This window comes from Oncorhynchus kisutch, linkage group LG24 (genome assembly GCF_002021735.2).
Source record: "Oncorhynchus kisutch isolate 150728-3 linkage group LG24, Okis_V2, whole genome shotgun sequence".
Classification (NCBI taxonomy): Eukaryota; Metazoa; Chordata; class Actinopteri; order Salmoniformes; family Salmonidae; genus Oncorhynchus; species Oncorhynchus kisutch.
Window position 1 is genome coordinate 3,183,669 of NC_034197.2, and position 23,511 is coordinate 3,207,179.

At 42.4% G+C, this 23,511-nt stretch overlaps 1 protein-coding gene across 1 annotated transcript in view; it reads left to right on the plus strand.

The window, feature by feature from the left end:
* Nucleotides 1-830: 830 nt before the first annotated feature.
* LOC109869321 (mitochondrial carrier homolog 1) overlaps nucleotides 831-23,511 on the plus strand; it is a 38,270-nt gene continuing 15,589 nt past the window's right edge. Inside the window, exons 1-8 of the mRNA XM_020459396.2 lie at nucleotides 831-1,094; nucleotides 1,700-1,784; nucleotides 1,881-1,987; nucleotides 2,241-2,318; nucleotides 3,293-3,350; nucleotides 8,825-8,876; nucleotides 9,270-9,329; nucleotides 15,244-15,337. Of these exons, the coding sequence (XP_020314985.1) occupies nucleotides 924-1,094; nucleotides 1,700-1,784; nucleotides 1,881-1,987; nucleotides 2,241-2,318; nucleotides 3,293-3,350; nucleotides 8,825-8,876; nucleotides 9,270-9,329; nucleotides 15,244-15,337 (705 nt within the window). The 5' untranslated portion in view covers nucleotides 831-923. The remainder of the gene's footprint in view (nucleotides 1,095-1,699; nucleotides 1,785-1,880; nucleotides 1,988-2,240; nucleotides 2,319-3,292; nucleotides 3,351-8,824; nucleotides 8,877-9,269; nucleotides 9,330-15,243; nucleotides 15,338-23,511) is intronic.

Sequence of the window (23,511 nt, forward strand, 5' to 3'; positions counted from 1 at the left end):
AGTAATCTTATGTTTGTCATTGGTTTCACATTGTGTCACTGGTGTTACATTGCGTCACTGGTATTACTTTATGGCATATTGGTGTTCTGGCATCAGAGTTGCCCAATTTAATTTAACATGGTTTTTGTATCTACCTAACTGTTGCTACATTCATTAGTAAACATTTTAAGGATATGATCGTTACATTTTGACGACTCAACCTCAATTATTTCTAACGTTACAAAAAACAATAGTAAAAATGGAAAAACGTCAGACAATAGAACGTTACACATGCATGTTTAAAGTAAATTATTACTAATCCAAACAATTTCTTAGTATTATCATGAACCTTTTCTGTCTTTGATTATATATGCAAATTAAGACTGAAATTACATTCTAGAAAGCCTGAATTCTCATCTAAAATATAGGTAACACCAGTGACAAAAAGGCAGCACACAAGCATTTTTTAAATGTAATGTAGTAAAAATAAAAAAATATGTTAAGCTGTCAATTATGTTGATTTATAATGTTAATAAGTGGTTAACTAATATCTGACAAAGTTTTGATTTTAAAAAAGTAATTAGAATTTCTCAAAGTTGGCTGTTCAAAAAGACACCATTTTCATAGAATGACCCACATATGTCTTCACATTTTCCATTTCACGATTACATCATCGGAGTTTACACGGCATATGAATATGGGTTCATCTTCGGCAGTAGAAGTAGGCTCTTGTACTGAGCTGTAGTGAACTGTCAAAAGAAGATGAAGCAAACAGTCCCATCTGCTGGATAGAAAGGAGCATGCAGCTCCTTCCGCAGGGAGGTAAAGTAGTCCAGCCTCTTGTTATGATCCTCGACGGAATCACGTGACATGTTCTTGTTTTGCGCATCCCGTTCCCCGCACAGCCTGTGGACTGGACGACTCCTCTCAATATCGCTGTGAAAATGGGGACACCTGAGAACCTGTCTGGTGGTACAGGTGGGCGAAGGGAGCCCCTCAGATTTGACCAGGATGCGTCCGCGACGGCGGTGGACATGGACACGGCAATTGTGCTTCTCGGAGCCGGGGTGACAGCTATCACACACCCGCTGCTGTACGTCAAACTGCTCATTCAGGTAGCTAGCTAGTTACTCAATTTAGCTAAATCTACATTGGTTTGAGTTATTCATTATTTTTCCAGCACGCACCAGGGCTATCACTTTGAGGTCCCACTTTCAGTATTATGATTGGGGTGTTTGAGTTTGCTTGCCGGCTAGCTAGGGAGTTTGCGGTCAACATCTAACGTTAGCTTATTTATAAATGTTTTGGTATTTCACCCCCTTTTCTACCATATTTCGAACATGCTAGTTTGCTAACTAAATAACTAACGTCAGAGATGGCATCATCTCTAGCCCTGGCTTGGCCCACCCCCAGTCAAATCTCAAGCGTTGAGCATAGCCAATATTATCTCTCATAAGTATGTGTGTCTGGGGAGGACAGATAAAGCGAAATTGACATTATTTGCATTTAATCCTAGCTACATTTGGTCAAATTCTCTGCGTGCCAGCCTGCCCTTTTCAGTACCTAACTATCCAAGATGCCACTTCTCTGCCAACTGCAAGTGCCAAGATCCTACCACTACAACTAGGGCCTAGCTAGCTACGACAGCTATGAAAAATATATCAAAATGATTCCCCTTCAGTATGCCAGCTTGCTTCCAGTGAGTTGTGTGTGCTTTCAGATTGGACATGAGCCCCTCACCCCAACTGTCGGAACCACCATGTTTGGGAGGAAAGTGTTGTACCTACCTGGATTCTTCTCCTATGGTGTGTGAGTCTTGCTCATGGGTTATCATCCTTTGTCACCCTGTATATGGGGAATACGAGTTGACAGGACTGTGATGGCTATCTGTCTGTCCACAGCACAGCACATCGTAAGGGTTGATGGAAAGATGGGACTCTTCCGAGGTCTATCCCCTCGTATAATGTCCAGTGCCATCTCCACCATGGTCCGGAGTAAAGTCAAACAGGTAAGGGAATCCTAAACCCAGAGGCGTGGTAGTTCATAATCACTCATAACTGCAACTGCTCTCAATAGGTTTTTGAAACTCGCCACTCTGGCCACAAAAGCCTATAATCCAACCAATCATCGGAGCTTGCCAATGTGTAGTCAGTGTCCTTATCAAATGAGAGAGACACGTGTCATTGTATAATGCATTTGTGACAGTACGTGGGAAGAACCCCGTATATCAAGTTATTTAAGCCCTTCTTTTTCCTCTCCAGGCCGTCCCAGCAGAGCAGGCGGAGCATGTATCGAACAGAGACGGCTTGAAGACCTCCCTCAGGAAAGTGATGAAAGAGGTGAGGTCCAAGTGTGATAGGGAGCATAATATGAAAGTATAAAATGTCAAGTGTGTCCATGTGAAGCCAGTTGAGTTTATTAGGTTGGGGTGAATTCACTCCATTTTCTAGACATTCTGGTCTGGAAGTATTATGATTACGATATCCATATAATGTGTATGTGTGTGCATGTACGCACGCACGCACAAAACTTCTCTTTCCGTGACATGGACTATCCAGGTGAAAGCCATGATCCCTTATTGATGCCACTTGTTAAATCCACTTCAATCAGTGTAGATGAAGGGGAGGAGACCGGTTAAAGAAGGATTCTTAAGCTTTGAGACAATTGAGACGTGTGTGCCATTCATATGGTGAATGGTCAAGACAAAAGATTTAAGTGCCTTTGAACGGGGTATGGTAGTAGGTGCCAGGCGCACTGGTTTGTGTCAACTGCCACGCTGTTGATTTTTCACGCTCAACAGTTTCCTGTGTGTATCAAGAATGGTCCAACACTCAAAGGACATCCAGCCAACTTCACACAACTGTGGGAAGCATTGGAGTCAACATGGGCCAGCATCCCTGTGAAACATGTTCGACACCTTGTAGAGTCCATGCCCAGATTAATTGAGGCTGGTCCGAGGGCGAAAGGGGAGGGGTGCAACTCAATATTAGGAAGGTGTTCCAGTGTATTATTGGTATACTCAGTGTATTATTTAAATAAACACATCAATACAGTAACTTTTGAATGAAAGCATGGACTTCTAATATATGTATAATACCTGTAATAAGATGTGAATAAATCCCCTCTTATGTTGTGGTTAATGATATATAACATTGTTGTGCAGTTCTATATTTGCTGGTCTTATTTTTAGTGTTCGCAATAGATTCCAGTGTTGCCTACTTGGTCATTTCTGAACAGGTTAGATGTAGCAGTTTTGCATAGCTATGCCCACTGATACTTGGCACAGTTTGATTTCCTCTTTCTCTCACTCAAGACCTCACATGAGATGGTCATCCAGTGCCTGTCCAGAATAGCCACTCATCCCTTCCATGGTAAATCCTGGCGATTGTCTGTCTGTGTTTATTTTCTTTATTGGAGTTTATAGCTTTGTTTTTTAAATTCAGACTAGCTAGGTTTCCATCCAATATGCCACAGATTTTCATGCAAATATTCAAAAATCCACATAGAAAAAATATGAGAATTTTGAGTTTCCATCAAACTGGCATGTTGTGGATAAAAAGCTGTGCTTGATGACGTAGTGCACATAAAATGCACTTTTGAGCTTAAGTTTCCAACTGCCGAATAAAAATCTAAGTTCAACGTGTTTACATTGCATTTTCAACTCTACTGATGGCTTTGTCACAGAAACTGTTGCGATAAATAGCCATCTTGCCCAATCTGTTTTCGGCATATGCTCTCTAGTCTAGACAGTGGCCGCTGAGAAATTTGACAGGGTAGGTTATATGATGAGAAATGGATAAGATAAATATTATTTTTATTTGATAATGGTAGCCCAGCAACGATCATCATGTCACCAGCTTTCAAATAATACCCTCAATATTTATTGGAAATTTGAATCTCATCACTGTGCACTTTTACCTACAATATGAAAAAGTTCATCATAGCTTATTTAATCTGCCTATAAACTTTTCATGCTTTTTCCACATCGTGGTGGGCTATAGGGTACAGTGTAACATATCATCACATGAATCCAAGTTTACTTCAACATTATGGTGATTATATATTTGTAAATATATATATATATATATATATATATATAAGTTGTAAACTGTCTTGTTCAAAACATATTGATACAACAGTAGCTAAGATGTGGAGAATTCTGTCCGTAATAAAGCGCTGCTCTACCTTCTTAATAGCACTATCAACAAGGCAGGTCCTACAGGCCCTAGTTTTGTCACACCTGGACTGCTGATCAAGTGCCACAAAAAGGGACTTAGCAATTAGCTCTAAACAGGGCAGCACAGCTGGCCCTTGGATGTACACAGAGAGCTAATATTAAGAATATGCATGTCAATCTCTCCTGGCTCAAAGTGGAGAAGAAATGTACTTCATTACTACTTGTATTTATGAGAGGTTGAATGCACCAAGCTGTCTGTTTGAACTACTGGCGCACATCTCAGACACCCATGCATACCCCACAAGACATGCCACAAGAGGTCTCTTCACAGTCCCCAAGTCCAGAACAGACTTTGGGAGGCGCACAGTACTACATAGAGCCACGACTACATGGAACTCTATTCCACAGTACTACATAGAGCCACGACTACATGGAACTCTATTCCACAGTACTACATAGAGCCACGACTACATGGAACTCTATTCCACAGTACTACATAGAGCCACGACTACATGGAACTCTATTCCACAGTACTACATAGAGCCACGACTACATGGAACTCTATTCCACAGTACTACATAGAGCCACGACTACATGGAACTCTATTCCACAGTACTACATAGAGCCACGACTACATGGAACTCTATTCCACAGTACTACATAGAGCCACGACTACATGGAACTCTATTCCACAGTACTACATAGAGCCACGACTACATGGAACTCTATTCCACATCAAGTAACTGATGCAGCAGGACAATTAGATTTAAAAACACAAGCAGATAAAAATACACCTTATGGAACAGCGGGGACTGTGAGGTAACACAAACAGGCACAGTAACATGCATACACATACATGATAACATACGCAGTACATGCACACATGGACTGTGTACTTTAGATGTGGGGTAGGGGCCTGAGGGCACACAGTGTGTTGTGAATGTATTGTCATGTTTTTAAAATTGTATAAGCTGCCTTCATTTTGCTGGACCCCAGGAAGAGTAGATCCTGCCTTGGCAGCAGATAATGGGGATCCATAATAAATACAAATCACACATCGTTGCTATTTGCATAGTTAGCCTCAGGCAAATCTTGCAATTCTTTAGCCATTCCTGAACTTGCTACCAAAAACTAGCAATAAAACTGTTTTATTGTTGTGTACTATCCTCAAACAATAGCATGGTATTTTTTTACTGTAATAGCTACTGTAAATTGGACAGCACAGTTAGATTTACAATTTAAGCTTTCTGCACATATAAGACATGTCTATGTCCTTAATCTGCCTATAAACTTTTCATGCTTTTTCCACATCGTGGTGGGCTATAGGGTACAGTGTAACATATCATCACATGAATCCAAGTTTACTTCAACATTATGGTGATTATATATTTGTAAATATATATATATATATATATATATATATAAGTTGTAAACTGTCTTGTTCAAAACATATTGATACAACAGTAGCTAAGATGTGGAGAATTCTGTCCGTAATAAAGCGCTGCTCTACCTTCTTAATAGCACTATCAACAAGGCAGGTCCTACAGGCCCTAGTTTTGTCACACCTGGACTGCTGATCAAGTGCCACAAAAAGGGACTTAGCAATTAGCTCTAAACAGGGCAGCACAGCTGGCCCTTGGATGTACACAGAGAGCTAATATTAAGAATATGCATGTCAATCTCTCCTGGCTCAAAGTGGAGAAGAAATGTACTTCATTACTACTTGTATTTATGAGAGGTTGAATGCACCAAGCTGTCTGTTTGAACTACTGGCGCACATCTCAGACACCCATGCATACCCCACAAGACATGCCACAAGAGGTCTCTTCACAGTCCCCAAGTCCAGAACAGACTTTGGGAGGCGCACAGTACTACATAGAGCCACGACTACATGGAACTCTATTCCACAGTACTACATAGAGCCACGACTACATGGAACTCTATTCCACAGTACTACATAGAGCCACGACTACATGGAACTCTATTCCACAGTACTACATAGAGCCACGACTACATGGAACTCTATTCCACAGTACTACATAGAGCCACGACTACATGGAACTCTATTCCACAGTACTACATAGAGCCACGACTACATGGAACTCTATTCCACAGTACTACATAGAGCCACGACTACATGGAACTCTATTCCACAGTACTACATAGAGCCACGACTACATGGAACTCTATTCCACAGTACTACATAGAGCCACGACTACATGGAACTCTATTCCACATCAAGTAACTGATGCAGCAGGACAATTAGATTTAAAAACACAAGCAGATAAAAATACACCTTATGGAACAGCGGGGACTGTGAGGTAACACAAACAGGCACAGTAACATGCATACACATACATGATAACATACGCAGTACATGCACACATGGACTGTGTACTTTAGATGTGGGGTAGGGGCCTGAGGGCACACAGTGTGTTGTGAATGTATTGTCATGTTTTTAAAATTGTATAAGCTGCCTTCATTTTGCTGGACCCCAGGAAGAGTAGATCCTGCCTTGGCAGCAGATAATGGGGATCCATAATAAATACAAATCACACATCGTTGCTATTTGCATAGTTAGCCTCAGGCAAATCTTGCAATTCTTTAGCCATTCCTGAACTTGCTACCAAAAACTAGCAATAAAACTGTTTTATTGTTGTGTACTATCCTCAAACAATAGCATGGTATTTTTTACTGTAATAGCTACTGTAAATTGGACAGCACAGTTAGATTTACAATTTAAGCTTTCTGCACATATAAGACATGTCTATGTCCTTACAGCGACATTCTAGGCTCATTAGTGCATGTTAGCAACAACCGTCCCGGTGTAGAGACACCGATCCCGTAGAGGTTAATGCAGGGCCGACAGACAAGGTCTTAATTTTTTGCCTCTTCCATTTTTGCGGCAATGCTGCAATTAGTTGGCAGTACTGTACTTTACTTTACTATTTATATTTTTTACAAATTGTATTTTTTCTTCACTTCGTTCCTAAAGATAATAATGTACTTTTTACTCCATACATTTTCCCTGAAACTCAAAAGTACTCGTTACGTTTTGAAAGGCTAGCATAACAGGAAAATGGTCCAGTTCACGCACTTATCAAGAGAACATCCCTGCTCGTCCCTATTGCCTCTGATCTGGCAGACTCACTAAACACAAATGCTTTGTTTGTGTTTAGTCCCTGTGCCCAAGGAAGCGAGGTAACCAGCCTAAATGATTACCACCCGTAGCACTCGCGTCGGTAGCCATGAAGTGCACATCAGTGCACATCAACAGCATCCTCCTGGATAACCTACACCCACTCCAATTTGCATACCGCCCCAACAGATCCACAGATGACGCATTCTCAATCGCGCTTCATGCTTCCCTTTCCCACCTGGACAAAAGGAACAGCTATGTGAGAATGCTGTTCATTGACTACAGCTCAGCATTCAACACCATAATGCCCACAAAGCTAATCACTAAACTATGGACCCTGGGACTAAACACCTCCCTCTGCAACTGGATCCTGGACTTCCTGATGGGCTGCCCCCAGGTGGTAAGGATAGGCAACAACATGTCTGGCACGCTGATCCTCAACACTGGAGCCCCTCCTGTACTCCCTGCTCACCCACGACTGCGTGGCCAAACACGACTCCAACACCATCATTAAGTTTGCTGACGACACAACAGTGGTATGCCTGATCACCGACAACTTTGAGTCAGTCTATAGGGAGGAGGTCAGAGAACTGGCAGTGTGGTGCCAGGACAACAACCTCTCCCTCAATGTGAGGCAAGACAAAGGAGCTGATTGTGGACTACAGGAAAAGGAGGACCGAACAAGCCGCCATTAACATCGACGGGGCTGTAGTGGAGCGGGTCGAGAGTTGCAAGTTCCTTGGTGTCCACATTACCAACAAGCAATCATGGTCCAAACACACCATGACAGTTGTGAAGAGTGCACAACAACACATTTTCCCCCTCAGGAGACTGAAAAGATTTGGCATGGGTCCACAGATCCTCAAAGTTATTCTGCTGCTCAATTGAGAGCAACTGGTTGCATCACTGCCTGGTATGGCAACTGCTCGGCCTCCAACTGCAAGGCACTACAGAGGGCAGTGCGAACGGCCCAGGGGCCAAGCTTCCTGCCATCCAGGACCTCTATACCAGGCGGTGTTAGAGGAAAGCCCTAAAAATGTTCAAAGACTCCAGCCACCCGAGTCATACATAGACTTTTCTCTGCTACTGTACAGCAAGCGGTACTTGGGGGTATGTTGATTTTAGAGGCTTCATTTAAACTTTGTCTGGTTTCTACATATAACCACATTTTTGTCAGTTCAAAACAGAGCTACTCACTCCCCATCTGTCCTATCGGTGCATGCATGCTCCTCCTTTTATGGTTATTATATCAGTAGTTGAGCATAACAGCGTTTCCACTGCAATTGTCACGTAATTAATTCGGATATTTTGCTGACAAATTTGCAGTTTCCATCAGGCCTGCCGTGAGTTTTTTTCTAATTCATCCGCATGAGTTGGTTGGATGGAAACCTGGTTAGTGTAGCTTTCTAGTAGCAGTTATCTTAAGATTTGCTGGTCTCGTTCATTTGTTAGCTCTCAGATTTGGTTTCTTTGTGATGTCCTGCAGATAACACCGTTTGCTCCCCTGACGTTGTTGTCCTGTCTTTCAGTGATCTCCGTGCGATGCATGGCTCAGTTTGTGGGGAGAGAAGTCGAGTACAGGTAAGGTGTGACACATGCAGCATACCTCAGATACTGAATGCAAATGAACCAAGGGAGTTGTTGACTTGACTCGGTTACCTTACAGTTTCTCAGTGTGTCATGAGTGTCATGGTAGTTCATCTAACACTTGGCATGAATGTCATAATTGACAAGAAAGTGTCCATTTCATTACTGCAACTTCATGACTCCATTTACAGTGACATGGTACAATACAGAATGTTTATTCCAAAATTCTAAGCGGTCTACATTAGTTGAAGTAATAGAATGGATAGCTTAGTTTAATGAGAGGCACTCAGAGGTTCTAAACATGTAGTTGTAAAAGATTAACACTTGGGTGATTTGTGTTTAATTTGAAGTTTTCATCTTGGTTTCCTCTGGGATTGACTTTGACAGGGGGCTGTTCAGCAGCATCACCAAAATCTTCAACGATGAGGGCATTGGGGGATTCTTTGTGTAAGTAATGCTTTTTTTTATTCCACTTTGTAAAGTCATTTAATTTCTTACTAGTCAGACTTTGTAAGTAGGAGAAGTGAGACATTCTTTGTCATTAAGTGTAATTCTTACTGACATCACCCTAATGGTCGTGTGAATCTCCTAGTTTGTGTAGCACAGTGGTCACCAACATTTTCTGAGTCAAGATCACTTTCTGAGTCAAAATGCATGCCGAGATCTGCCACTCTGATTTTTTAATTAACATGACATGAAATGTAAGCCTATGCAACATTAACCAATTAAAAACAGTTCTGTAGCAATGAGGTTTGTGCAGTAAGCTATACGCCCAATACATTAACACAGCATACTGGCTTTGCTTGAATTTACCTGCCAATGTATTGTTGTTCAGGACATTTTTTGAAATTATATTTCAAATTTTGAGTTGGGCTATCTGATCACACCGGTAATAGAACCATTGTTGTATTACTTGTGAGGCACAGCTGAGTGAGCATACATTTAAGTAATTTGCTTTTTATTTTACTGGGCTGATGGTGCCTGCATCTGATTGTCATTCTCAGCTGAGGGAGAGAGCAGCAGACGGAGGGTTTGTCTCTCAATATCCCTCCGCTCTCCCTTTCCTCCACTGACACTGACCAAAAGGGACACCGTCTTCCAGCCTATGGCAAAACTCGAGCCGCACTGTATTATTTCTGCCTTATGCACAAATTCATGTTGTTACTCCTATGAACAGAGAAATTAAATATATGATATTAAAAAAAGACCCAAGCTGCTAATAATAACAACAACATAGCTACACTTTCCTACTCATACATTACTGCTGCAGTGCTTGTTGTAGCACTGAGTGGAAATAGGAAGAATATGCATTTTATGGGTTCTAAAAGTGTTGAATACAAAGTTGATAGTGCTAAGTAAGAACTTAAACATGAACCCACTCATAAAAACAGCAGCTCTTTGCTGTATTCGTTGCCAGTCTCTCTCTAGTTATGGTTTTAAACATTTTGAAATCTCACAGTATCAATTTTGCCGTAACTTTCTTGTATGCCTGCTACGTTACTGCAGACTCGGTCATCTGAGCAATCTGATTGGCCAGCGGTGGCATAGTGCACTTGATTTCCTCTCCAGACCCACCTGGAAGGCAGAGTTTGTACCTTCAGACACATGAAACGGCAACAGCTTGCCTACCCGGCGCGCAGGGCAGCTGAATTGGCTGCACCTACCATCAACAGCCCGAGACTAATACAAAAAAATAGGAATAAAAGGCTTTATCGTTGAGTTTTGTACAGAAATGCCTTGGAGATCAACAAGTCGATCGCGATCCACAAGTTGGTGACCACTGGTGTAGCACTATAGGTGAGGGACATTATTGTCCTTTGTGTTAGGGCTGAGACCTCACGATACGATGTTATGACGATACTTAGGTGCCATTACGATATGCATTGCGATTCTATATGTATTGCTATTCGATACTGCGATTTTATTGCAATTTGATGTTCCAAACATATATTGCTCACTATGGGCCCGATCCCAACTTAGGAATTGATGCCTTCCCTATACTCGCCTTTCCTACACATTTCTCAGAATTTGGTATTCAGACTTACCTTTTTCAGTCGCGTAACGCGCTCTGCAGGTGTGGCTACCTTGCGCGCTCTCAATACATTTCATTCAACTGCTAGTTGAAGTTTTCATTCAATGGGGTTTTGAGTACATTTATCTTAAGCCATTGCTTTTAATACGATGTACCTTTTTTAATTCGAATTTTGTCAACAGACTCAGTAGAATACATTGAGAGAACGTGGTCAGAATATTAGGGATCGATGAAAGAAAGCCATCTATGCGTATTTGTCTTCGTTTCAGTACGCACTGGCAGATTTAAAAATACTCCGATCTTGTAGATTATTTAGGCACATTTTAGGGTTAGTAAAGTATCCCCAAAAAATACAGTGGTTTGATTCATCCTGAAAGTTGTCATATTCAGGTTAAATCCATAAGATATTGGAAGGTGGAAAAAGTGTACAATAGGGGTTGAACTATAGTCCTATAAATCTACTCTAATTCTCACTAACCATGGAACTGTATGACAACGGTCCAGTCATTGTGAACCGTGCTCCAGGTTTAACCTGCTACATAATCATAGGCTACATGTCCCAAATGATTGCACAACGTTAGCCTAATATGACCCACTAATGCCAGGAACTTACAAGGATGTGACAGAGGAATGAAAGGTAAACTGAATGGAATAAATCAAATAAAATAAAATCAAATTTATTTATATAGCCCTTCGTACATCAGCTGATATCTCAAAGTGCTGTACAGAAACCCAGCCTAAAACCCCAAACAGCAAGCAATGCAGGTGTAGAAGCACGGTGGCTAGGAAAAACTCCCTAGAAAGGCCAATACCTAGGAAGAAACCTAGAGAGGAACCAGGCTATGTGGGGTGGCCAGTCCTCTTCTGGCTGTGCCGGGTGGAGATTATAACAGAACATGGTCAAGATGTTCAATGTTCATAAATGACCAGCATGGTCGAATAATAATAAGGCAGAACAGTTGAAACTAGAGCAGCAGCACAGTCAGGTGGAAGTTGAAACTGGAGCAGCAGCATGGCCAGGTAGACTGGGGACAGCAAGGAGTCAAGTGATAGAGTGATGCATAAATAAATGTATGTGGGTGTTACTGACAGTGGCTCCTGATTGTGGCTAATATTTAAGGTCAGAATATGGCGTGTCTAGACACAGTGGCGGATTTAGGTAAAGGCGACATAGGCAGCCACCCAGGGCGGCATCTTGCTGGGTTGGCACGGGGCGACCGCACAAAACCCTTTTCGATCGGTTTTGTATCGCTCATTTCCGCATCACGTTAATGATATCATGTCACCGTGTAGGATTGTGGGTCAATTAACCTTGTCGGAGTGGGGGCTCTGATTCTAGTTTGTGAGCTAGGCAGGCTACTGCCTGGGAAGGTCTCCCATTCAGAAGTACGAGGTGGAGAGGGGGTGGGGGTAAGTTGACCTCAGGTCTCCCCACTGGAAGCCTGAGGTAGGGGGAGCGAGGGAATCTATCAAATAGCGCACCTCCAACTTTCTACAGTACTAATGCAATTATACAAGCTAGAACCGCCACTGTCTAGACATACCACTGCCACACCTTTTGTTTATTCGAGCTCCACCTCAATTGAATAGTGAGTGAATAGTAACATGCTATTCTCATGTTAAGTTCAAGGTCAGAGAATGCATAGAGAGAGCGTATAAAAAGGGAATTACATTTCATTTACATGCACTTTACTTTGGTCGGAATTGTGGCCTAGATATCTGCTGCAGAGAGACGAGAGAGCATGAAAATGTTTTGATCAGCCATGGAACTAAAAGTGCTGAAAACATGTTGGCTCACTTTAAATAGAAGATGGGGAACAAGCTATAGGATGACAAATACCAGAGTTTTGCCGCAGGTGCAGTCGACTAGTGCTAGCTAATGCCAAAAATAATACACTGAACAAAAATATAAACGCAACATGTAAAGTGTTGGTCCCATGTTTCATGAGCTGAAATAAAAGATCCCTGACATTATATTCCATATGCACAGCTTATTTCTCTCATGTTGTGTGCACAAATGTATTTACATCCCTGTTAGTGAGCATTTCTCCTTTGTCAATATAATCCATCCACCTGACAGGTGTAGGCATATCAACAAGCAGATTATATCTGCTTATATCAACAGCATGATCATTACACAGGTGCACCCTGTTCTGGTGACAATAAAAGGCCACTTTAAAATGTGTAGTTTTGTCACAAAACACAATACCACAGATGTCTCAAGAGCGTGCAATTGGCATGCAGACTGAAGGAATGTCCACCAGAGCTGTTGCCAGAGATTTGCATGTTAATTTCTCTACCATAAGCCGCCTCCAACATTGTTATAGAGAATTTGTAATAAAGCCCTTTTGCGGGGAAAATATTATTCTGATTGGCTGGGCTTGGCTCCCCAGTGGGTGGGCCTATGCCCTCCCAGGCCCACCCATGGCTGCACCCCTGCCCAGTCACGTGAAATCCATAGATTAGAGCCTAATTTATTTATTTGAATTGACTGATTTCCTTTTATATGAACTGTAACTCAGTAAAATCTTTGAAATTGTAGCATGTTATGTTTATATTTTTGTTCAGTATGTGCCTTCAGAAAGTATTCATACCCCTTGACTTGACATTTCCAAATGTTGTTGTTACATACTGAATTCAATCTATTTCTTTTTTTATCTCACCCGTCTACACACAATGCCCCATAATGAAAACATGTTTTTAGAAACATTTTCACATTTATTGAAAATGAAAAACAGAAATATTCTATTTACAGAACCAACTTTTGGCAGTGATTACAGCTATGAGACTTTCTGGATAAGTGTCTGGAGATTTGCACACCTGGATTGTACAATATTTGCACATATTTTTTTATTTTTTATTCTTCGAGCTCTGTCATGTTGGTTGTTGATCATTGCTAGACAACCATTTTCACATCTTGCCATAGATTTTCAAGCCAATTTGAGTCAAAACTGTATCTAGGCCACTCAGTAACATTCTGCTGAAAGGTGAATTTGTCTCCCAGTTTCTGTTGGAAAGCAGACTGAACCAGGTTTTCCTCTAGGATTTTGTCTGTGCTTATCTCTATTCCTTTTGTTTTTATCCCCCCAAAAAACTCCTTGCCAGTGACAAGCATACCCATAACATGATGCAACCACCACGCTTGAAAATATGAAGGGTGGTACTCAGTGATGTGTTGTGTTTTTACCCAAACATAACGCTTTGTATTCAGGACATAAAGGTAATTTCTTTGCCAATTGTTTTGCAGTTTTACTTTAGTGCTTTATTGAAAACAGGTTTTATGTTTTGGATAATTTCTCTGTACAGTCTTCCTTCTTTTCACTCTGTCATTTAGGTTATAATTGTGGAGTAACTACAATATTGTCTCCTATTACAGCCATTACACTCTGTAACTGTTTTAAAGTTACCATTGGCCTCATGGTGAAATCCCTGAGCGGTTTCCTTCCTCTCCGGCAACTGAGTTAGGAAGGACACATGTATCTTTCTAGTGACTGGTTGTGTTGATACACCATCAAAGTGTAATTCATAACTTCACCATGCTCAAAGGGATATTTATTCAATATCTGCTTTTTTATTTTTACACATCTACCAAAAGTTGCCCTTTACGAGGCATTGGAAAACCTTCCTGGTCTTTGTGGTTGAATCTGTGTTTGAAATTCACTGCTCGACTGAGTGACCTTACAGATAATTCTATATGTGGGGTACAGAGATGAGGTAACCATACAAAAATCATGTTAAACGCTATTATTGCACACAGAGTGAGTCCATGCAACTTATTATGTGAATTGTTAAGCAAATTTGTACTCCTGAACTTATTTAGGCTTGCCATAACAAAGGGATTGAATACTTATTGACTCAAGATGTTTCAGACTTTAATTTTGTATTACTTTAAAACAATTCTAAAAACATAATTCCATTGGGGTCTAGGGTACAGACATCCCAAGTATTCCGGATAGCACTGACCACCAAACAACAATCTCTTCCTGGTACTCACTTGCATTAAAGGGTGACTACACCCATAATCAACATTTCAAAATAAAATCCCAGACCTCAGAAATAGTCTCCTGATGTGATTTAAACATTGTTGTGGACTTAGAACTTCAAATGTTTTGTTTTTTAGCAAAAACCTGGAAACACTGAAATCTGTAAAAACGTAACGGTGAAAACTGAATTTTGGGGGAAGATTACGTAATCAAACAAAAAATAAAAGTGATTTTATAGGGCCCTAGGTAAGAATCAATATCCTGGTTCAAAACCATTGACATTGTTTTGTTTTGATCTGTACTGTATTGATGTCCTTTCCCCTTATTGGACGCTTTATGTTTGCAGGGGGGTTGTGCCCCATGTCCTGGGTGAGGTCATCTTTCTGTGGTGTTGTAACCTCCTGGCCCACTTCATCAACACCTACGCCGTGGACGACAATGTAAGCACGATACCTACACCTCTAAGCACTGATCTAAGATCAACGGTCACTTTAATAACATAAGTGAGACAACACATCTCAGTTGAAGTTGTAGATGCTTTACGAAGCCATTTGTATTTTTTTATTTTACCTTTATTTAACTAGGCAAGTTCTTATTTACAATGACGGCCTACCCCGACCAAACCCGGACGACGCTGGGCCTTTTGGCCGGTTGTGATACAGCCTAGAATCGAACCAGGGTCTGTAGTGACGCTTCTAGCACTGAGATGCAGTGCAGTGCACTCCGGAGCCCCATGAGGGCAGGAAGAATACAATAATCTACTCTTGAATAACAGGAAAATAAACCTGGAAACAAATTCTAGTTCATCCTTGGTTCAGCACTGGACATGAGTTTCATAGTTAAAGTCAGAAAAGAGTCAGCAATGTATTCTTTGTACTTTTTCTTTAATGATACCCGTTACATAGGAATAGTACCACAATGGAGGCCCTCTTGAAGCATGTGGGAACAGCAGACTGGGATAAGGATTGATTGAATATGTCCGTAAACACACTAGCCAGCTGGTCTGCGCATGCTCTGAGGGCGCAGCTGGGGATGCCGTCTGGGCCTGCAGCCTTGCGAGGGTTAACACGTTTAAATGTTTTACTCACGTCGGCTGCAGTGAAGGAGAGTCTGCATGTTTTGGTTGCGGGCCGTGTCAGTGGCACTGTATTGTCCTCAAAGCGGGCAAAAAAGTTATTTAGTCTGTCTGAGAGCAAGACATCCTGGTCCGTGACGGGGCTGGTTTTCTTTTTGTAATCTGTGATTGACTGTAGACCCTGCCACATACCTCTTGTGTCTGAGCCGTTGAATTGTTAGGTTAGATTACTCGTTGGTTATTACTGCATTGTCGGAACTAGAAGCACAAGCATTTCGCTACACTCGCATTAACATCTGCTAACCATGTGTATGTGACAAATACATTTTTTATTTTGATTTGATTTACAAAAAATATATAAATATATATTAGGATCCCCATTAGGCGGATCCTCAGTGGCGACAACTAGTCTTACTGGGGTCCGACACATAACAAAAAAAACATTACAGACAAAAGACTGTAAAATGTACGTACATTTTGTGTGCATCTATCAGTTACACATACATGTCAGTACATACAGACAACAACTAGGTCACATGTCAGTACATACACACAACAACTAGGTCACATGGTGGGAAATGCTTGTGCCGTGAGGGGAAATGCTAGTTTTGTTGAACCCAGGTTTGCTGTTCACTTGCACTATATGAGATGGGAGCTCATGCACTCATTTCTTATAAAAACAGGAAGTGATGCAGTTTTTCTCAACTCTTAGCCAAGAGAGACTGGCATGCATTTATTAATATTAGCCATGTCACTCTGTTCTGGGCTGCAGTTTAATTAGGTCTTTCCATGTGAATTTACAATAATCAAGATAAGATAAAACTAGAGATTACAGGACTTGCTTTGTCGAGTGTGGTGTCAAAAAGCAGAGCATCTCTTTAGAAGGGACAAACCTCTTCCCCCATCTTTACAACCATTGAATCTACAGTGCCTTCGGAAAGTATTCAGACCCCTTGACCTTTTTCAAAATAAAAAACAAATATTTACTTAAGTATTAGGGTGCATCCTGTTTCCATTGATCATTCTTGAGTTGTTTCTACAACTTGATTGGAGGGCTTCTGTGAGACACTACAACAATGTTTCAAATGACTGGCTTTGTATCCTTACCGTCTCCACTGAAATATACAATGAGTCTGTAGATGCTACAAAGCCAGTCATTTGAAACCTTAGCGTCTCCACTGAAATATACAGTGCCTTCGTAAATAATTCAGACCCCTTAACTTTTTCCACACGGTCATAAAATTGATTAAATATTTTTTCCCCCTCATCAATCTACACACCCCATAAGACAAAGTGAAGACAGGTTTTTAGGAAATGTTAATTTATTTTTTTAAACATGCCTTATTCAGAGCCTTTGCTATGAGACTGGAAATTGAGCTCATGTGCATCCTGTTTCCATTGATCATCCTTGAGATGATTCTACAACTTGTTTGGAGTCCACCTATGGTAATTTCAATTGATTGGATATGATTTGGAAAGGCACACACCTGTCTATATAAGGTCCCATAGTTGACAGTGCATGTCAGAGCAAAATTCAACCCATGAGGTCGAAGAAATTGTCCGTAGACTGCCGAGACAGGATTTTGTCGAGGCACAGATCTGGGGAAGGGTACCAAAAAATGTCCCCAAGAACACAGAGGCCTCCATCATTGTTAAATGGAAAAAGTTTGGAACCACCAATCACCTTCCTAGAGCTGGCACCAAGGCCAAACTTAGCAATTGGGGGAGAAGGGCCTTGGTCAGGGATGTGACCAACAATCCGATGGTCTCTCTGACAGAGCTCCAGAGTTCCTCTGTGGAGATGGGAGAACCTTCCAGGACAACCATCTCTGCAGCACTCTACCAATCCGGCCTTTATGGTAGAGTGGCCAGATGGAAGCCACTCCTCAGCAAAAGGAACATGACAGCCCACTTGGAGTTTTCCAAAAGGCACCTAAAGGACTCGCAGACCATGAGAAACAAGATTCTCTGGTCTGATGAAACCAAGATTGAACTCTTTGGCCTGAATGCCAACCGTCACGTCTGGAAGAAACCTGGCCCAGACTTTAACCTGATAAAACATCGCTGGAGAGACCTGAAAATAGCTGTGCAGCGATGCTCCCCATCCACCCTGACAGAGCTTCTGATCTGCAGTGAATAATGCAAGAAACTCCCCAAATACAGGTGTGCCAAGCTTGTAGCATCATACAGTCTTGAGTCTTCTTGGGTAATAGCTGCCAAAGGTGCTTTAACAAAGTACTGAGTAAAGGGTTTGAATGCTTATGTAAATGTCATATTTACATTTTATTTGATAAATTACACAAGTGTATTAAAACCTGTTTTTGCTTTGTCATTATGGGGTATTGTGTGTAGATTAAGGTGGATGAACAATGTAATACATTTTTGAATAGGGCTGTAACGTAACAAAATGTGGGAAAAGTCAAGGGGTCTGAATACTTTCTGAATTCACTGTATTGTGAACACTGCATCCAATGGGTACGGATACAGCTTTAGAACAAAGTTCTGCAGTACTAGTAAAAATGTGATTGATATGTGTGGATGATCTTGTTCCTGTAGTGTTTGTAAACACCCTGGTAGGTTGATTAATATCCTGAACCAGATTACAGGCACTGGTTACAGTGAGAAGTGTTTTCTGAATATTCAGGTCCCCAAGAAAGTAGACCTCTCTTTTTACATCAGCTACACTATCAAGTATTTCAAACACATTATTTAGATACTGACTGTTAGCACTTGGTGGCCTATAGCAACACCCCAAAATAATAGGCTTTAGATGTGATTGCAGGTTCACCTGCCCCAACACTTCAATTACAGTTGACATGAGATCTTCTCTTAGTGTTACAGGGAAATGGCTCATAATATATAAATATATACAGCAACACCTCCCCCATAAGCATTCCTCTCTCTTCTATAGATGTTATATCCTTGTATTGCTAATTCTGTATCATCAAATGAGGAGTCTCAGAAATAGCTAATATATGAATGTTATCTGATATTAACAAGTTATTGATTTCATGAACCTTGTTTCTAAGGCTACATATATTAATATGGGCCATTTCCTGCCCTTTCCTGGGTAGCTTATAAGAGATAGACTAAACTTGGAAAATGGCAAACAAAGCAAGAGAAAAAAAACTAATATTCAGCAGTCCGTTAATCAGTTGGTGTGTGTGTGCTGAAGCTACGAACGCACAGGCTTGGCTCTCTCATCCCTTCCAGGCTTCTGGGAGGGAGGGTGGACAATGAGCCTGTCATAGTGGATGTAAGCAATGTCCCCACACACTCTGGCAGCTTTCATGGTGGGGATCAGTTCTTTCCTCTTCTAGCGCACAGCTTCAGGATATTCCTCGTTGAGGAAGATGTCGGTTCCTATCAAGTTCTTGGCTCTTTCCAGAACAGCTACCTTGTCCTTAAACCTCAGTAACTTGACCACTATCTGCCTGGGCCTGTCACTAGGGCCGTTGGTGGGTTTTCCTGTCCCGTGGGTGCACTCCACCTCAATCTTCCTGTGGTCCATCTTCAGTTTCTCCAAGATCATTTCCCTCACTTTGTCCTCAGACGCTGCAATTCCGTCCACAACAATCTTGTTCCTCTTCGATTGTCCCTCGAGATAATCTGATTTCTCTGTCATTGTTGTCATGGATTCACATATAGAACTGATGTCCTCCCTCAATGACTTACAGATCACTGTCTTCTTGCCGTTCTCCTGTTTAAACTTAATGAGCTGACCCTGGGGGAACTGCAAACTGTTCTTCAGGTCCTGGACCTCTGGTCAGGTCATCCATTTGTTTTATTAGTTGACTCCACCAGTATTTTCACACAACACTTGAATCTATTTTATTGTTGTAACAACTGCATATAGAATTATTTTTTGTTGTTGTTTAAAATAACCTTCACCTGTAGTAAAGAGACACCACTGTCCTCAACGGTACCACCGGCTTTGGTCATGTTACCAACGTAAGCTACGCTGTTACTCCTCGCAGTTCCAGTCAGGGCAGGTTGCAGGGAAGATGGAAACAGAAACAAACAGCATAGATCTAGACCGCCACAAGCCCAGGACAATCTGCTGTCCCAGCCACAGGGGCTAACTGCGTCGTGGTCTGTGCTCAAGCCCTCAAGAAAACCCAGCTAGCTTGATAGGCAGCTAGGCTAGCTGCTATGCCAAGCAGCTCCTCAGACCCATGTTTGGCAGGATCCCTGGACAGATAGCAGCGGTCCCAGCAACTGATGCCAACCGCGTCATGGGATCCAAACTCAAAAGGTTGCTAGCTAGTTACCAAGCTTTTTCAATAGAACACTTTTTCAGAGACTTTCAAAACTTTCCAAAACAACAAACAGAGCTGGTCCGCGTTCAACAGGAAGTGGGTTTAGCTAGAGAGCACCAGAGATGAGGTAGGTAGTCATTCAAAAATCACGTTAAACACTTCAAATTTTATTTGTCACATACACATGGTTAGCAGATGTTAATGCGAGTGTAGCGAAATGCTTGTGCTTCTAGTTCCGACAATGCAGTAATAATCAACAAGTAATCAAGCTAACAATTCCAAAACTACTACCTTATAGACACAAGTGTAAGGGGATAAAGAATATGTACATAAAGATTTTTTATTTATTTCACCTTTATTTAACCAGGTAGGCTAGTTGAGAACAAGTTCTCATTTGCAACTGCGACCTGGCCAAGATAAAGCATAGCAGTGTGAGCATACAACAAAGAGTTACACATGGAGTAAACAATTAACAAGTCAATAACACAGTAGAAAACGAAGGGGGGGTCTATATACAATGTGTGCAAAAGGCATGAGGAGGTAGGCAAATAATTACAATTTTGCAGATTAACACTGGAGTGATAAAAGATCAGATGGTCATGTACAGGTAGAGATATTGGTGTGCAGAAGAGCAGAAAAGTAAATAAATAGAAACAGTACGGGGATGAGGTAGGTGAAAAGGGTGGGCTATTTACCAATAGACTATGTACAGCTGCAGCGATCGGTTAGCTGCTCAGATAGCTGATGTTTGAAGTTGGTGAGGGAGATAAAAGTCTCCAACTTCAGCGATTTTTGCAATTCGTTCCAGTCACAGGCAGCAGAGTACTGGAACGAAAGGCGGCCAAATGAGGTGTTGGCTTTAGGGATGATCAGTGAGATACACCTGCTGGAGCGCGTGCTACGGATGGGTGTTGCTATCGTGACCAGTGAGCTGAGATAAGGCGGAGCTTTACCTAGCATAGACTTGTAGATGACCTGGAGCCAGTGGGTCTGGCGACGAATATGTAGCGAGGGCCAGCCGACTAGAGCATACAAGTCGCAGTGGTGGGTAGTATAAGGTGCTTTAGTGACAAAACGGATGGCACTGTGATAGACTGCATCCAGTTTGCTGAGTAGAGTGTTGGAAGCCATTTTGTAGATGACATCGCCGAAGTCGAGGATCGGTAGGATAGTCAGTTTTACTAGGGTAAGCTTGGCGGCTTGAGTGAAGGAGGCTTTGTTGCGGAATAGAAAGCCGACTCTTGATTTGATTTTCGATTGGAGATGTTTGATATGAGTCTGGAAGGAGAGTTTGCAGTCTAGCCAGACACCTAGGTACTTATAGACGTCCACATATTCTAGGTCGGAACCATCCAGGGTGGTGATGCTAGTCGGGCATGCAGGTGCAGGCAGCGACCGGTTGAAAAGCATGCATTTGGTTTTACTAGCGTTTAAGAGCAGTTGGAGGCCACGGAAGGAGTGTTGTATGGCATTGAAGCTTGTTTGGAGGTTAGATAGCACAGTGTCCAAAGACGGGCCGAAAGTATATAGAATGGTGTCGTCTGCGTAGAGGTGGATCAGGGAATCGCCCGCAGCAAGAGCAACATCATTGATATACACAGAGAAAAGAGTCGGCCCGAGAATTGAACCCTGTGGCACCCCCATAGAGACTGCCAGAGGACCGGACAGCATGCCCTCCGATTTGACACACTGAACTCTGTCTGCAAAGTAATTGGTGAACCAGGCAAGGCAGTCATCCGAAAAACCGAGGCTACTGAGTCTGCCGATAAGAATATGGTGATTGACAGAGTCGAAAGCCTTGGCGAGGTCGATGAAGACGGCTGCACAGTACTGTCTTTTATCGATGGCGGTTATGATGTCGTTTAGTACCTTGAGTGTGGCTGAGGTGCACCCATGACCGGCTCGGAAACCAGATTGCACAGCGGAGAAGGTACGGTGGGATTCGAGATGGTCAGTGACCTGTTTGTTGACTTGGCTTTCGAAGACCTTAGATAGGCAGGGCAGGATGGATATAGGTCTGTAACAGTTTGGGTCCAGGGTGTCTCCCCCTTTGAACAGGGGGATGACTGCGGCAGCTTTCCAATCCTTGGGGATCTCAGACGATATGAAAGAGAGGTTGAACAGGCTGGTAATAGGGGTTGCGACAATGGTGGCAGATAGTTTCAGAAATAGAAGGTCCAGATTGTCAAGCCCAGCTGATTTGTACGGGTCCAGGTTTTGCAGCTCTTTCAGAACATCTGCTATCTGGATTTGGGTAAAGGAGAACCTGGAGAGGCTTGGGCGAGGAGCTGCGGGGGGGGCGGAGCTGTTGGCCGAGGTTGAAGTAGCCAGGCGGAAGGCATGGCCAGCCGTTGAGAAATGCTTATTGAAGTTTTCGATAATCATGGATTTATCAGTGGTGACCGTGTTACCTAGCCTCAGTGCAGTGGGCAGCTGGGAGGAGGTGCTCTTGTTCTCCATGGACTTCACAGTGTCCCAGAACTTTTTGGAGTTGGAGCTACAGGATGCAAACTTCTGCCTGAAGAAGCTGGCCTTAGCTTTCCTGACTGACTGCGTGTATTGGTTCCGGACTTCCCTGAACAGTTGCATATCACGGGGACTATTCGATGCCATTGCAGTCCGCCACAGGATGTTTTTGTGCTGGTCGAGGGCAGTCAGGTCTGGGGTGAACCAAGGGCTGTATCTGTTCTTAGTTCTGCATTTTTTGAACGGAGCATGCTTATCTAAAATGGTGAGGAAGTTACTTTTAAAGAATGACCAGGCATCCTCAACTGACGGGATGAGGTCAATGTCCTTCCAGGATACCCGGGCCAGGTCGATTAGAAAGGCCTGCTCACAGAAGTGTTTTAGGGAGCGTTTGACAGTGATGAGGGGTGGTCGTTTGACTGCGGCTCCGTAGCGGATACAGGCAATGAGGCAGTGATCGCTGAGATCCTGGTTGAAGACAGCGGAGGTGTATTTGGAGGGCCAGTTGGTCAGGATGACGTCTATGAGGGTGCCCTTGTTTACAGAGTTAGGGTTGTACCTGGTGGGTTCCTTGATGATTTGTGTGAGATTGAGGGCATCTAGCTTAGATTGTAGGACTGGCGGGGTGTTAAGCATATCCCAGTTTAGGTCACCTAACAGAACAAACTCTGAAGCTAGATGGGGGGCGATCAATTCACAAATGGTGTCCAGGGCACAGCTGGGAGCTGAGGGGGGTCGGTAGCAGGCGGCAACCGTGAGAGACTTATTTCTGGAGAGAGTAATTTTCAAAATTAGTAGTTCGAACTGTTTGGGT